Source organism: Molothrus ater, chromosome 10 (assembly GCF_012460135.2).
Source record: "Molothrus ater isolate BHLD 08-10-18 breed brown headed cowbird chromosome 10, BPBGC_Mater_1.1, whole genome shotgun sequence".
NCBI classification, from domain to species: domain Eukaryota; kingdom Metazoa; phylum Chordata; class Aves; order Passeriformes; family Icteridae; genus Molothrus; species Molothrus ater.
The window spans coordinates 16,978,998-16,996,357 of NC_050487.2; the positions used below are offsets into that span (position 1 = coordinate 16,978,998).

The window sequence follows — 17,360 nt, forward strand, 5'->3', positions numbered from 1 at the left end:
ATCTTGGTGAGATAGTCTTACATGTGGGATTTGACAATCAAGAAAGAAATGCACCACATCACTGTACAATTAAGATTTAAGAACAACTCCACAGTTCTGTGTAGTTCTTTGAAGATTAGAAAATCTTCAAAGCAGTTTATCAGGAAGAAGTGAGGCTCCTAAGTTGTTCTACAATGCACTTCAGGAACAAAAGACTGAAGTAAAAAAAACAAAACAACCTCAACACCTAATTTAGGTTTCTGATTAGGTTTTCTGATTGCCTGCATGTGTGCACAGTTTTCTTGGAAACCAATGCCTTGAGTCTTTACTAATGTGCTACAACAGGCCCCAGCTTTGCTATCAAAATAAATGTCTAATAAACGTGAAAAATAAATTAAAATGCACTTTTTCTAATTCATCAACTTATTAATATGCTGAAACAAGCAATTAAATGAGTGATATAACATGGTACTGATAACTCAAAGAAATGCTCACAGAAACAAAACAAGTCTAAATCAGACATTGCTAACTGGAAGAGGAAGATTCAATCAGATGTGTATTGAGAAACAGCAGGTGACTACTCAGCACCAACAAAAGGTAAAAAAAAAAGAAGAATTATTACAAAAGACACAAAGGATAAAGTAGAAAACATTACCATAACACTTAAAAAACCCTAGGGTTTGCATCCTTTTTGAACACCAGACTATGCCCCTTGTCACTTCCGTTCAAAAAGGGTATTAAACTTGCTTTCCTTGAGCAGTAATAACAATGGGGCTTGGAATAGCATAAACTTAAGATTTTTCAGCTGGATAGATAAAAGGAGTAAAGAAACAGCTATTTGAGTGGTACATAAAGCCTGAAGAAAGAGAACTAGAGAGTGACCACGAACTTAAAACAAAAGAACAAGGCACACTTAAATTTGGAAGTCTCTATCATGGGATACTGTAAGGTTCAAATGCATAAATGGACTAAACACTGGAGAAATAAACTCACATAGGATAAGCATATCATGGCTTACTAAACACGTGACAGCAGGCAAGAACAATCATTGATCCAGCATCTTTTTAACAGCTGGTGGACACCAAATACATTTTCTGCAGCCATAGGGATCTCCAAACAGAGCATAATAGTTCTGCACTCCACAGGCCATGAAGCCCTGACACACCTGAGTACAGGCTGATACAATTCAATAGATGACTGTAAGAATTAACAGATTAAGAAAACAGTTAAACTTTTAATCTTGGGGCAATTCCCAAGAGTGGGGTGAGCTCCAAGGAAGCATCACTGCACACATGATCTTCCTTCATGGGTGGGTCACAGAGGGGCAGAGAAAGAGAAGCACAGTTGGTGCTGTTACCACAGAGCACACCTGCCCCATCTGACTTTCTACAGCTTAGGAACACAACAAAACCATACAAGCACCTGTTGGCATAAATTCCTTGTCAGGAAATTGGTCATAGCAATGGAAAGCACATAAGGTAATGAGAGTCAAAGATTACATGGTTGGCTCAAGACATATGACAGAAAGCCTGAGTGATGTGAGGAAAATTAGTGGTTTAGGGGCAAGGGGAAACTATTTCTCATTAAATTAGAGACAGACATAGCAAATCCACAATCCAAGGTCATGAAAATGCAGGAAATTTAGGAGCCAAGCTACAAAGCTGTCATATACACATGATGTCAGAAGTTCCATAAGAAGCAAGAATGGCAAGAGGAAACATACTCAGAAAGGCAAATAAACTCAAATATGTGAACTTGCACTCTTCTGAAAATGTGCTAAGCAGGCAACATGGGCATCTGAGGATGGGAACAGGTAAAGAAAAAGGAAGCAGCTGTCATGTAGGTGGGAAGGAAAAAGCCACTCAGGGAGATTCTAGCCTTTCACACAGTCCTATAACAATCTCCTATTTAAAAGAAGGTAGCAATTATTGGTTTGACAACTGTAACATCACACAACTGCAAAGCCAGACAAGACTGGAGGCAAAGCAAAACAGATTTTTCCATCCCTTACTCATCTTGCAGAGGAAGAATCTGATGTGTGCATACAGCCTAAACCCCTCAAAGAGCTTTGTCCCTTCTTCCCCAAGGAAGAACATCTTCCAGGGCTCAAATCACAGCAGGGAAGAAGCTGCATCTCTTCTGGTCCTACCAGCAGCTGACAGGAAACTAGAACAGACCTGTAACTACTTTATTAAAAATCCTTGCAGCTGACATAGAATACTAAAGCTACTGTGGTTGAATTATTATTAGAGTTAAAATTGTTTGATTTAAGTTGTAAAGGTCTCTGAGCTGGCAACACTGCAGAACAGAACTCCTACCCCTTGCATTTAGCAGCCAGAGCTCAGCAGGCTTCCTCATGCCTCTAAAGTTCCCAGCAAGGAGAGGCAAATGGGAAACCTAGAGACCAGAAGAGCAGAGCTCAGAACTAGGTGGGCATGTGATGAGAAATAATTCCATCATCACCAGCTCTGCTCAGAGCTTAAAGCATTCGCCATATTACAACTCCAGGATGAAGAGCAATTTAAAAATATTTAAAGACTTCATTAAAAGACTGGTGTTACAAAACAAGATTAGTGATTAGCTTGTATACAAGGGCTGGGGAAGGGAAGAAAAGAACCAACTGTTCCATTCAGCTTAAGTACAACTGAAATAAAATGAGAGTCTAGGAAAAGATTCCCTGAATTGTAATTACATTCTTCCCAGAAATTCCTCTGGGTCCAAGAATACTCCCACTAGAAAGGAGTAAGGGGTATATACACTGCTTTTGCAGGTAGCACAGGCAACCCCTATAGCATTGTCCAGACTGCAAGTCATCAAACCCCAGAGCATCTGAAAATCAAAGAGTTTTGCAAGTCCAAACATTGTCAAGTCTGCAGCTGCTTGGTGAACAGCAATGCACTATGAACTTTATGGTCTACTAAGACAATCTCTTCTCCTTTCACTGGATTTGATGCAGTACACAATCTATAAAAATATTAACAAGGGGATTTGCAGCATTAGGCTCTCAGCCTTCTCTGTAGCTAGGATACTTTATAATACCCTGCCTGATTAAAACATGAGCCTATTTAAGACTAGTTTGGTGTATCATCCACCCATACCAGCTGTCTCCCTGATGCTGGGGCAACAAGGAGCAGGCACTGGGCTAGATCAGAGACAGTGGAGTCAGGAAGGAGGCATTGATCCTTTAGGGACCTGCACACATTGATTGCAAAGTACAGACAGCACAGCTGCATTCACACAGCACCAAGGTGAGACCATCAGACAGTGTCAGATGCTTAGAAATTATGGTTACTTGCCATAAAAGAATCAGATCAAGAAGTCAGAGACTCCATTTCCTTCAACCTTCTGAAAAGGGAAGTATAAATAAAATCTCACATTTCTGCTGCCTTCCCAGCTTCTGCTACCCAGAAGAACAGCTCCTCACAGCACCAAACACATAGCCAAATCCAGGAATAAGTACAGCTGTGCCATATTTCTCTTAAAAGATACAAATTAACTGTTGAGAAACATATTCTGATTTACCACAACAGTTCAGAGATAGAAAAGCTTGGAGCCCACTTTAACAGAGTTACATGTGACTTGATTACATCAGATCCGTTGTTACTTTCCCGGGCCAGGATTAGCAGAAGTTGTATTAACACTGGAGTCATGGTTTCAAAGCTAGCCTGAGTTTATGCATCCTCAGATTAAAGCAGAAGTTTCCCAATACCGCTTGGTACTGATATCAAGACTCTGTAGCCAAACAAGGTCAGGCTATGTACATGTGGTAAGCCTGAGTATTTTAGTCACATATATTGAACACTTTCACTTAAGGCACAGAAACCACAGAATCACCTGTCCTCGGTGAGGACAGGTATAACCAACGGCTTCTTACAGGAATATTTCTTATTTTATCTTGCCCTTGAATTCTGGACAGCATCAGCTTTGAGGTGAGATGTTCTCAACTCTTTCCTAGCAAATCCACTTATTCCTGCAATCCAAAAAATACAGAGTTTGGCATGAAGTGTTCATTTTAGGATTTTGCAACTGTAGCTGCTATGAAGGCACTGATAAGCAGCTATGCATGTGCTTAGGCTTGTGGAATCCATTAATTCCTGTCTTTTCTTTTGCATTAAAACCAGTATTCGTGACCTTGTAAGCAAAGGTTCTAGGATTCATTCAGAACTAAGACTGCACATTGATCATCCAGCACTGGAGCTATACAGCTCATACACAGTGACAGCAGACTCCTGTGGAATTGGATATAACCAGCTTTAGAATTGGCACCCCACATGTCTCTGCCTACAAAAATGGGAAACCAACTCCTCACTAAGCAGATCAACCTAGCACAGCACAGGCTGAGAATTGGGCTCCTGCCTTGCCCAGGTAAGCTCTGCTCTCCTGAACCACCCCAACACCCTGCCATATGCTGGGGGTGTTCTTCAGTAGCAATCTTTATTCAGGCCATGCCTAAGCCAGGTCACAAATAGAAGCTACACAAGAGAATTTTGTACACCACCTGGAGCATCCAGGGAGGCTGTGAACTTCAACTCCTATTGAGTGGAATCACCAACCAGTGACAGCAGAAGCCTTGACACCACAGCATTTACCAAGCCTAATACAACAATCTTGTATTGAGCTCACCTTCCTGCACCAACACACGCTTCCAAAAGCAAACAGTAAACTAGGTGACTCAAATATCTCAGGGTTCTAAACATGTTGACTTTGAAATTCATTAACCTTCATCCTCAAAAACAACTGAAACACAGATTTTGTTTGTGGAACAGCTTGTTTGCCGTCTGTGGTTCAGAGCACAACTGACTATTTCTTATCACTAGGATACAAACTTTCAAAACCTAATAACCATCCCAGTGTCCCAAGATATCAGAACCCCCCATCTATATGTAAGTTTTAAGTTGCTCCAAGCTGAGGTCACCAATAGTTTGCGATAGATGCAGTGAATATTTCTGGGAACACATTATAGCTGTACACTGAGTTTCTGAAGCAGCCATAGAGCAGAATGTCTGCAGCACTAATATAGAATACCACAATGGAAAAGACACTGCAAGATTTCCTTCACTGATAGCTAAACTACTCCTTACACACTCCTGGTCACAAGCATGCTGATTTAGAAATCTGCTTTGAACAAAGGAACAGCAACCCACAGTAGTCAAAGACAATACCAGCATGTGGTCAGAGCTGAGGTTTTATGATGTGGCTAAGACATGGAAAGAAGATGGCTGTGCACCAAGGAAGGCAGTCAAGTTCCAATGGAAGCTGAGAATTACCCAGAATATCAATGTTCCTCTAGAAAATGTCTCTGCCCAGTCACAGACCTCACCTTTTTGCTCCTGCTGTTAAGTGGAAGGCTTCTCTGACACCATAAACCCCCCTCCAAGTGTCAGGTAAACTTTTGATACATGACTGCCTTTGGATATGCTCCTTTCTCTGATGGTGATATGTGCATCTAGGCATGGAGGACAAGGTAGAGACACCCCCTCTACAGTGTGGTTAGAGGGTCATCCTAAAGCATACACCAAACAATTCTAGGATCTTCTATCAAGTGATCCTTGACAATCACTTGATTCTGTGATTACTGTGTCAGTGACTGCTTGACTAGCAGAAGTTCAATGGTAAAACAACAAAACATGATTGTAACCAATATGTTCAGTTCTTTGGGGATATCGTGGAATTAATGTATTTTTAGAAAGCACCACCAATGTTTGCTTCTGTCTGATTGTGTGCAAAGTTCTCAAAGATAAGAGAACTGCTGCTGCAAAAAAAAATCAGATTTTAACATTTTGCTTTCATTTGACTTGAAAAAGTAAAGAAATGTTTACTTGGTTATGAAAATATGCAATCATCTGAAAAAATGTAGACACATCCAGCAGCTTCAGCTACAAGTAGCAGTTTATAGTTAAGCTGTCTAGGACTGCTCTAAGCATGGAGGGCACAGGCAGAAGCACCCAGGCTACACTCACACCCCTATTTTTAACCTGTTGTTCAGTTGACTCAGACACTCGGATGCTTCAGAGAGGTTGAGGCAGAAATGATCTATTTAAATACTCAGTGATAAATCACTTCAAAGCTATCAGTGCTTGAAGGATTTACATCAGTTCCAACAAGTTCTGATCATATTCCCTGTTGTCTTGGGCAAAAGATGTCAGAAACAAACCTGAAAAACAAGAGATCAAGGTAAGGACAAGAATATTAGTAGGGCTTCTGATAGCTAAAGTTAGCAACACATTTCCTGCATGTTTGAAGTGATCTCTACAGTTCCCCTGCCTGGTGCCTTGAAACACAGCAATTTGCACTTGAGATTCATCACAGATGCAGTCATTATCCTTCAGCAGCAAGAACTTAGTCCTGAACAGTACATTCCAGCCAGAACCAACTACAGCTTGGAGTACAATTTGTAAATAAGTGCTGTAGCATCATTAACGTGGGAAGTTGAATTCCAAGAACTGAGTTCTCATAAGCTCTGTATACTGCAGAAGCAGCTTGTTCTCATATCCTCCTCTATTGTAACTGTAATGGGGTAGGAAAGCTAAATTCATTGCTTGCTATTCCATCAAATAAACAAAATCTACATTTGAGACAGGCTTATTCCAAAAGCACTTCAAAAATAAATTACTTCTCTTCCTCATCTGTCATTTTATAGCATATTTAATGGACAGCGGGGTCTGTCCTCCCCAGAATCCACTGCTTCCATGAGAAAAACTACATACAATTACTGTAGCTGCAAGTTGAAAGGCACAGGCACATTCTGAAAACAGAAAGTCCTAAAGGTTTAAGTACAAATCAATATTTCAAAACATTAATTATTACTCACTGGTCATGTAACAGCTTTTACAGATAAAGACCACTCACTGTAGTGCTAGGCAGCAAGCACACCTACAAGCTCTCCAGCAGAGGCATGTCCCCACAAAAAATAAGCCCAATTAGTATGGTACTATGCAGGGGGAACATGTAGTTCAGAGTCTTTTGTAAGATACATTAAGGTCTCCAAAGACTTAAAAATCAATTGTTATCAGAACACACTGCAAACACTTATTCATGAGGTGAATATATGTATTCACAAGCTGAATAATTTTTTTCTTGAATTTCAGTCCCCAAGTGCCTATTTCAAAGGTCCATATTTCTATAGCAACATTCCCATTAAGTACCAGGAAATGTTGGATTAGACCTACTTATACTGCAGAATTATTTCAATTATGATTCCAGGAAGCCTATTTGAAAAGCTCCTGTCTTTCAGAGATGTGATCTTTCAAGCTGTGACCAAGCAGCATTTAAGCTTCTAAGGAAAGAACTGCAAGTTCTTTTTCACTATTGTCATGAACACACTTGTGGTAGCATCCAGCATCCTTTCAGCTAGAAATAAACACAAGAATGGAGGTTTCAGGACAGAAAATGGAAAGCTGAATATAATCTTTTGCAATGCAAAGAAGAAGCACACAAAAAAACTCTGGGACCTTGGCTCAATGGTAAAACAGGTCTTTCACCTATAAAGATCATGATCAGAAAATCAACTAGACTTGTCTGCTTCAAGGTAAGAAGGATACAGAAAATGCAGCAATATAGGCAACAAAAAACCCCAATGAGTCATATTATTGATCAGCCAAATGTACTTGTAGCCCTGCCAGAAGCAGTCATCACCACTGGCCACGAACCAGTGGCCCCTGACTACTGTCCCCAGAGCACAGAGGATTGTACCTCACCCTAAAAGGGTGCACCATGTTAGCAAGAAGGCCACCTCATGCAGTGAAAGTCTGCTGCAAAGCAGCCTTAAGCTTGTATTCCACAAAGATCTGAAGTTAGTGGTGAAATAACAGACTACATCTGCTTGCAGCTTGTTCCTGGCAATACAGATCATGCTTACAGCTTAGTCATTTTCTGGTCACTCAGAAAATCCTGAGACAGATTTTCTACAAGAAATTTGAGAGTCACAACATCTCTACTGATGGTACACTGGACTCTATTGTCCAAGTAAGAGAGTTCCACTAGAGCTTAGCCCTGTATCTGAACTGCTGTGGTCCTACCCTTCCTCATCACATCAGCCCTCTGTTGTGTTCTATCACCAGCTGTGCCAAGTCAATTTAGGCATCTAATCCAATCCAGGTTCCATAAAAGATACAGTAGCAAAGGACAGAGTTCCTTCTCTTCCCTTGAAACACCATTTTCTTCACAGCTTCTACCATTTCCTTACATGCAGAGGGAAAGTGCTTTACCAAACAGACAAAGCTCAGCCTTATGAAAAGGAAGTCTTTGCTCTTCCCTAAGCCAAGTATGCTGCTGAAACCAGAGCTTGTTTCAACTAGAAAAGGAAAAACTTGGTACACAAACATGAATGCCTACCTTAGATAAGGTGTTATGAATACCTCTCCTTTTACTTAACCTTAGTATTCTGCAAGCAAGCAGGATTTAATCTCACTGACATGTAGCAACAAATTCAGAGCTGTTTGTGTCTGTGGACTATATACACTCGAGCTGCAAGGCTAGCAAAACAAAAATGGTACCAATGTCTGAGCTAGAAATTAACACAACCTTGGCATACTGAACAAGATAACTGCCAAGTAAAGTGGGAATCCTATCAGAACCACAAGATGCCGTTAGCAAAACAAATTTAGTTCATTCTTCTACTCAAAGAGAACAAACAAGATAAAGTTCAATGTATGAGCTTGGGTAAGCCCTTCTCTTACACCACTAATCACAAGTTTACAGAACCCATGTGTGACAGTGTTCACAGGGGTTCTTGGATGAGGCAAGAGACGAGAATGTTGACTCCATGTTCAGAAGGCTTGATTTATTATTTTACGATATATATATGTATAACATTATACTAAAAGAATAGAAGGAAAGGTTTCCTCAGAAGGCTAGCTAAGAATAGAATAGAAAAGAATGATAACAAAAGGCAGCTCTCTCAGACTCTGTCTGAGATAGCTCGGCCTTGATTGACCATTAATTATAAACATCCAAGATGGGCCAATCACAGATGGACCTGTTGCATTCCACAGCAGCAGATAACCATTGTTTACATCTTGTTGCTGAAACTTCTCAGCAGAAAAAATCCTAATGAAAGGATTTTAATGAAAAGATGTCTGCAACACCCCTGTTTTGCAATCAATGATCTGTGTGTGCTACCCTGTAGTCATAGGCAGCATATCAAATGGTAGGGGTAGAAGGGTAAAAAAGACCAGTAACAGAGAAGCTGACCTGAAGCTGCCTCAAAGTTAGAGATTTTCATGTCAGGCTGTACAGACATGCAGGATTTGGCTTACTTTCAGTCTCCACAAAAGAAAAAAAAAAGGAATAAAAAAAATAAAAATACCCACAAATATGCTGGTTTCATGATTTCATTTAGTTAAAAATTCACAGGTAAGATAAGGATGGTTTCCTTTAAAAGTTAAATCCTGATTAGATGATGCAGACCAAAAGGGAGAGATAACATGCAATGATTACTGCTGAACTCCACTGCCACTGGTCAGGAAACAGGGCTGCCCACCAATGGCATCACTGTTGTCACCAGTAATTTGACAGAGCAGATTTGCTACCGGACAGGGTAGGGTGGGTGGCAAGCCCATGACATCAACATGCAAAAAGCCGTTAAAAACCCACAGGGTGACTCGAGGGCTCGGCTGTGCACCAGTGCCTGCTGTAATGCAATCAGACACCACCTTGCTGAACACGGCAGCAGCACTTGCTGAGTCATAGAGCCTGTGGGGACACCCGAGCTGCAGGGCCTGCAGGCTGCACTCAGCTGCTGCAGAGCTCAGCTCTCCAATCCCAGTCAGCAGAGCAGCCCTGGGAAACCCTCAAACCCACTGAAACAAGGGAAGCTGAAATACAGAGTATCTCAGCAGCTACTGTAACACAGCAAAGATTAAGCCTCTTTAGAGGTCTTCACAATTGCTCCGTACAAATATGGCAAGTTCCCCTATTTCCAACCCTCTCACAGGCAATCTATGTGGAATGACCAGCAGCACATCTGCAAGGAACTCATCATTGTGAAAATCAGACAGAAGCACTATTAACTTTATTTGTTTGTCTTGAGAAAAATCTACAGTGTGTATACATATATATCAGTCCTTGGAGTATTTCAGAAAAGGTCAAAAACAGGATATGCAAGAAAATATTAGCTGCTCTGAATGCTAGCACTGGAAAATATTTAACCTTCTTCAGCTGGCAGAGGTTATTAGTTTCTGACCATATCTTTCATCAGCATGGGTGTTTCCATTTCTCTGAGCCTTTTTTCCTTATAGCACTTGGTAGTATATGCACTCTTCCCAGTGAAAACAAGCTTTAAAAATTAGAAGCTCTGAACAATTACAGGCTAGCTCCAAGCCAGTGGTTATTTCAAGACCCAGCTCTCAAAATAAACTAGAATTATGATGATACCTCACCATGTTAAATACACAGATGTTCAAGGAAGTTTTCAGTAATAATTACTTTCATCTGAGGGGAAAAGTAAAAAAGTCAAGCTACTAGAGCAAGCTAGACATCTGTTTTAGAAAATTAATCCTTGAAACAACCATGGCATGATTAAGAGTTTTTTCAGCTGCCAACACTGAATGGTGCATGATTTGTGCCGAGTGCTTCACTGCTCCTCCTTGGTTGTAATGATTCTCTAAAACACAAAGGTTTAAAAAATTTCCTTGATTCACATCAATAGCTGAATACTAGAAAAAAGTTTTGCTCAGATGGTACTGAAAAGTCACATTTAAAAGTGAAAAATGCTTAGTAAGTGCTAAGACCTGTTATCAAAATAGCTACAGCACCCTTTGGAATGACCTCTTCCACACAATAGGCAATACTCATTACTGACCTTCAATGCAGCAAATCTATATACAGCTGGCACAGCAAAAAGGCTGCTGCATGCAATTTAATAAGCATAAAGACTGCAAAATAAACAATGAAAAAGAAACTGACCTTAAGTTTAGAATGCTGAAAATTAGGCTCTTCCTGCTCTTCATGCTGCACCGAGTCAGCTCTCTCCCTCACACTCCTATACCCAGGACTGGGTATAATGTACTCTTTTCCTATGTCGATGTCTTTCATCTTCTGTAAACGCCAGGGTTTACACGTGTACCGTCACCTCAAGTATCTGAAAAATAATTAAATTCCCCTTCGTTATGTGCCGTGCCCAATACACCAGTTACTTTTAGTCACCTATTTTTAAAGTTAATTTTCAGAATCAAAATCAATACACAATAGTAAATGAGTTATATTACAACAGTGCCGTAATAACGTGGCTTTCAAAGTCCATGCAAGACTAACTTCTCATGAACTAGTTTAAACATACCCTGAGGTAATCAAATAGTACAATGATCCTCAATGCACTAGAGTGCTGTCATAGTTCCTCCCTTAGATCTCTGAAATACAATTATGCAATCTGACAGATTAAAGCAATAGCTACAGCATTTAGCTGAAACCGTGAGAAACTTGCCTGGGAAGACCAAATCCCCAAAATCTTTTGTAAAGAGTTTGAAATTGCATATATACAATAATTTATTGGTACAAAAGTTTTGCAAAACCAATCTCTCTGGAGAGATCACGTAATAACATTAGTCAGTAGAAACACTCTGGAGAAAACTGTGTCCGTTCTCCATAGCATTGCTCGCTTACTCCATAGGCTTGAGCTATAATTAAGTGCAGACATGCACAGGAATGAGTCACACCTTCAGTGCTGCAGGTTTCCACCCAGTCTATCAAACTGCACTGAAAGGTCAGAAGGAGAATCAGAGTCTGGAAGACAAAAATCGCTCACTCTGCGAGACCCTGTTTTATAACTCAGCTTTATCGCATTCTGCCACCCGCCAGCAACTAAGGCGATGGGAGACGCCTGGCTGCGCTACGCTGGTCAGACTGCACCAGCGGCTCTGCCGGGCTGCGCGGGGCTACCAGGGCTCCGCCGCTGCAGCATCCCCGCCGAGAGCACCGCGGGGTAGGGATGCTGCACCCGCGGGTTCCGCGCCCCGCCCGCGGCGGGGATGCGGGACAGCCCCCCCGGCAGGTCACCCCCCAGCAGCCCGGGGGGAGCCCCCCTCCGCTCTTCTTTCCCGGCTCCCCCGTGTCTCCGCCGCACTGCCGTAAGCACGGGAGCCGCCCCGCCCAGGGACAGGTGCGCCCGGCTGCAGCCGGGGCGGGACAGAGCACCGCGCAGCCCCTTCACCGGGGGCGAGGAGAAGGGGCTGCTCGGCCGGGCTCCTGACAGGAGAGGGGACAGCAAAGCCGCCCCCCTCACCACAACAAGGCTCGCCCGTCTCCAGTACCAGCCGCACTCACCTCCGCCCGCCGACAGCCCCGCCGCAGCTTCTCCGCTCCGCGGCCGCGAACCCAAACAACGCCGCTTATAGCGGTTCCGGCGTCCCCACTGCGCCTGCGGGCGGGCGCTGCGGCGGCCGCTCCTTCCTGGTGCCCCACGGGAGATGTAGTCCACCCCTCAGACCTGGGCACTCACTCACTGCTTATAATGAACTACATTTCCGTCAAGGCCCCGCGCGGGCCGGCTCCGTTTGGCCGCGCCCCCGTCCCGCCGCGCCCCGCCCAGCCCCGTCCCGCCGCCGCTGCCGCAGCGTGGGGGGTCTGGAACGTTCGCCGCCCGCCGGGGCGGCCCTGCGGCGGGGCGGGCGCACCGGGGCACCGCGCCTCGCCGCTCGGGAGGGCTGCAGCGCAATGCAATGCAGTGCAGTGTAATGTAACGTAACGCAGCACAACGCAGTACCGTGCTGAGCCGTGCCGTACCGGGCTGTACCGTGCAGTGCGGGAAGGACGGGTCCCTCCACCGACCCAGTGCCCGTGGGAGGAATCGGGGTCCGCTCTGTTCGGACACCGCACGCAGAGCCGAAGGGCTGGCTCGGTGCTGGAGAGGACGAGGGGTTTCTCGATTCCCTCCCGGCAGCGGGGGTGCCGCAGGGCGCTGCCCGGTGTGGCGGACACAGCGGCGGCTGCGGCCTCGCTGTCCGCCTCTCCCAGCCGGCCCGCGGCTCGCAGCAGCCTGTCACTCACTGCCGGTTATCTGCAGCCCCTCGGCCGGGGAAAGTGCTCCGTGCCCTTATCTGGGGCTTAACCTTGGCCGGGGCCGCGGTCAGCAGCGGCTCCTGTGCGCAGCGGCCGTGCCCCCGCAGCCGGTGCCGCAGGCCTGCGACGCGCTCCCCAAGGAGCCGGGCACGACTCCCTTGCCAAGCCCCAGCTGTGCCCTTCTAATTCCCTCAGACCACCTAAAAGGACGGAGAACTTGTCCCAGGGCCTTCACAGCCATGCTTTGGCGGCTGAAAGGGATGGAAGCTGCGGTGTCTGTCCCTGTATAGCGGTGGCTGAGGGCCAGCAGCCCTGCTCGCCCTAAAGAGTGACACAGGGTGTGCAGCCCCCGCCTCAGGGGAGTCACTGAAGGAGATGGACACAGCTTCGTTTCCTCTCACAAAGGGCTGTAAATATCCTTAACAAACCCTGAGCTGTAGCTTCTCCCCTGCTGCGTTTAAATACCCTGTCCTCAGCTGACATCCTCCTTCCACCAGCCAGATTTGGCTGATGTCTCATTTAAGTGGTTTATGTAACGAGTGCCTGTTTGCACCGCAGTCCTTGCTCCCCTGTCAGGAATGTTTGTGAGAGTCAATTTGATAGAAATGCTGAAATGAACTCAGGTAAATGAGGGAGATGGGAATCTGGAAACAAAAGTGGACCAGAATATTCCCTCCAAGCCCCCAAGGCAGAGGTAAAGGTAAAAGGTGTCACTGTGCAAGTAACAAGGACAGCCTTAAGGTACCAAAGAATCCCTGTAGAGCTCCCTGACACACATGGTCACACACCCTGCAGATCTCTGACTCTATTTCTGGAAAAAATGAGAATCAGCTCTATTGCAGGTGCTTTTAACATTTTGGGACAGGGAAACTGACAGACAGACATACCTTGCTCAGATACAGGAGCCAAGAACAAATGTAACTGTAACTACTGCATTTTTCTGCAATCTCTTCCCCAGACAAGGGAATCGTGCGCAATCACAATCATGCAGTTTCAGGCTGGACTGGCATTTTGTTGGGGAAGACACTCAAGGTTCACTTCATGCTTTATAAATGCTATGTCCCAGCAAAATATGGATTTTAGGATGGAAGCCAGGAGGCAATTTACAGTAAATCCCTGAACAGTCATTAAACTGATGTTTGTTTGCACCAAACACTTTGGAATGTAGGGGTAAGTAGATGTCCAGATACTGAGCTGTGTAGTTAAACAGCATAAACAGAAAGGACAAAGAATGAATGATGGGGAAATTAAGCTGTGTTAAAGCTTTAAGGTGAATCATGGGTATTTTTGGGTGTTGACCTGAAGTTGTTCTGAGTGTGAGCATGTCTTTGGGCCCTGGGCTGTGGAGGCAAACAGAGCTGCTTTTTGGAGGTGGCTGTCTGTTTTTTGAGCTGCTGACATGTTGAAGCCCAAAGGCTCTGCATCACATGCCTGTAAAGGAAGAAGAATATAAACCTCCATTATGCCAAAGTCATTACAAAATGAGTTGAGAAAGATGAGCAGAGACTGTTGTTTAAGCCAAGGGAGCCAGAGCCCTGCCTACACTTGTTCTGTCCTCCATTTCTCCAGTGCTGGAGGAGGTCTGAGAGTAAAAGGGAGGACATGAGTGCTAGTAGAACACTGCTGGTAAGTAATGATGTGTACACTCTACTCAGACTAGCTCAGGGCAGTGGGCTGGCAGCAGCATCAGGAGTGTTTTCACACCTGTGGCCCTACGAGTACATTCTCCCTGAGTACAGTGGTGGGATGAAATGCTTAAGTAGGCATAACCCACTTTTTAGTGTGTCACAAGTCTCCTCCAGTGTTTGTTCTAAAGGCTATAAATGTACTGGTGCTACCAGCCAGAGGAGTTACATCTTTAGCTCCAGTGGCAGCAGCTAATGCTTTTAGTGCTGCGAGTCCTGGATTCATCCCTGAGGGATGGGAGCTGTTACATAAACAAGGCCTGTACAGTATTAAAACTTGCCCTGATTCAAGATCTGGGATTTGCTGTAATCAGACCTGACTGCAAAAGAAAAGCAGAGCCAAACCAAAGAGCCAGCAGCAGCTTCAAAGCCAAGGCCTGCAGACCAGGGTGAGGAGGCAACATCTGACAATTCGTTTTCTTAGAGGTGTCCAGGAGCTGCTTCCCTCCACTCCAAAACAGCCATCATCAACAAACCTAAAGCAATGCTTGAAAAAAATTTATTTGAGCCATTGGAGCAGAAAATGGAGCATCTCCAGATTGATCAGGAAAACCAAGGTTTAGTTTGTGGGAGTGTTGGTCTATGAACACCTGTCTCTCCTATTACATCTTCCCTGGAGGACCTGAGGACCTGCTTCTGCCTTTTGGGGAACTGGAGCAGATACTGCCCAGGTGAATAAACTGAGCTGAACCCTGGATGAAAACAGACTTCTCAGGACATCTGAGCTTGAGGAGCATGGCTGCACTCAGTGCTCAGTGTTTGGGTTCATATCATTGCAATTAAGACCAGCCATACAAAACCCTGTTACACACAGGACTAGGAAGTAGAGAATTTCTTATGTGCTGAAGGAGGTGTCTTCCTTTGACCCAAATATGGACACTGGGAAGACCAGTTCTTCCCCCTCTCCCAAAACCCCTTTCCTATGTACCTCATATGCAGAGGACATCATCTTCTTACCCTTCCCCACTGGGGTGCTCAGTGCAGGGTGCTGACACTTGCATTTTCAGCATGAGTTTCCTGAGTGTGTCCCTCCTGATGAGCATGCTGAAGGTTGTTATGCTTGCTAGTGGTTTTCTACTCTCTTGCTGATCAGAGCTCTTAGCCATGAAGTGCAGAACTCACAGATTAATTGGACAGCTCGAGTAGAAGTCCCATGACCAAATTTAGCCTCTAGCACTGCAAACAGTAACAAGCCCAGAAATAGGGAGGCCTGAAGAGACTGCATTATCAGCTTGTTCATGACTCTTTATCCCTGTGCAGTGGCCAATCTTTTATTGTCCATCATGTCCAAGTCTCCCTCCCACACACAGCCTGTTCAGGATTTTGAGCTCCCAGAGCAGTCTGAAATTTTTCCCATCACACTGCAACTACTTCACATCACTCTTCTGAAAAGTAATAACTTTGCCTCAGCTGGGCCATATGAGCCACCAGTACATTTGGGCAGCCTGGCAGATTGAAACAACATATACCTACCCTATGTGGGTAGGTATATGTTGCCAACAACTGGAGGGCAAAGAGACATTGCTCAACTGGAGGGCAAAGAGACATTGCTATTCATTTTCCTTTGTATCTTGTATCTACTTTCACAGTTCCAGAGGAAAGAAAATTTTTGTAGCAAAAGCATCAACAAGATCACTGAGAGTAGTAATTCTTAATCCATCATACTTGGGCTACAGAGTTAACATCCCATTGTGAGACAGGGAGGGGGGCAGAAGTCAATGTGATACTTGTAGCGGGGCTGTCACAGACTGCTGTGGCTTGCTCAATCTTCCCCTCTTCAATTTTACTAGAAAATAAACAATTTGGGAACATCAGTGGGCTGGGTTTTTCACGTGAAAACCACAGTCCAGTTTCCTGCAAACAATGACGTTAATAATCATCAATAGCATTGCACAATAGGTCATTATTGTTACAGCAAGAATTGGGTACGATTGCTTTTAGTTCAAGTAAAGTTATGGTATCTAATGGGTTTGATCATGGCTTGCAATTGAAGAACTAGAGGCTCAATACCCCCTGCACATATTTAGTGCTGCTAGCATCAGAGTCTTCCTAAATATCCCTCTGCACTGGTCTGGAGAGAGTCATGAGCACTGCCCTCCAAGTTGCCTGTAACAACACCTGGATAGACACAACTGTCCATAACACGACTGTCCATGCTGTGCCAGGCATCTCCCTGTCTGCTGGACGTGGGTACTTGTCCACAGGACTATGCACACACCAACCATACACCATTCCTGCCTACCTGGTTCCATCCAAACACACAGCATGGGGCTGATAACCTCCTACATGGATGTGGTACCAAAACCTTTCCCCCAAGCCAGTCACAGCTGCACAGAGGGGTTAGCACACTTGCAGCACTAAAGACCCAGTGCTATGATCCAAACATTTCCTGGAACTTAGCATTTTCCATGCAGCTGCTCTGATTGTCAGGGCATGTGAGGCACAGGACCTTGTGGGATGCTCAAGACCTAATCAACACCACAGGCATCCCTCACTTCACCGAATGGGCACTCTCTGAGCTCTCACTTTTTCATTACTGCAGTTTCATTGTGCTTACAGCTCTGCAAATGACTCATCCAGGCATTCAAGTTCATGTGCTTTCTGTTGGTTCAGTGCTGAACAATCTGTGTTGCTGATCAGAAACTGGTGAGAGTGAGGGCCAGCTCACACAGCACAGTGGAGAGCTATTATTTCCCCACC

General features: G+C 44.5%; 1 protein-coding gene across 4 annotated transcripts in view; it reads right to left on the reverse strand.

Moving 5' to 3' along the window:
* ABCC5 (ATP binding cassette subfamily C member 5) overlaps positions 1-12,331 on the reverse strand; it is a 67,653-nt gene extending 55,322 nt beyond the window's left edge. For 3 of the 4 annotated variants that reach the window (XM_036388940.2, XM_036388941.2, XM_054515899.1), the window contains exons 1-2: positions 12,241-12,331; positions 10,885-11,059 (exon numbers count right to left, since the gene is read on the reverse strand). In XM_036388940.2, coding sequence (XP_036244833.2) covers positions 10,885-11,013 — 129 coding nt within the window. In that variant the 5' untranslated portion in view covers positions 11,014-11,059; positions 12,241-12,331. Of the gene's footprint in view, positions 1-10,884; positions 11,060-12,240 lie in introns of those variants that run through there. The other variant, XM_036388942.2, reaches the window with a different exon arrangement.
* Positions 12,332-17,360: the final 5,029 nt, after the last annotated feature.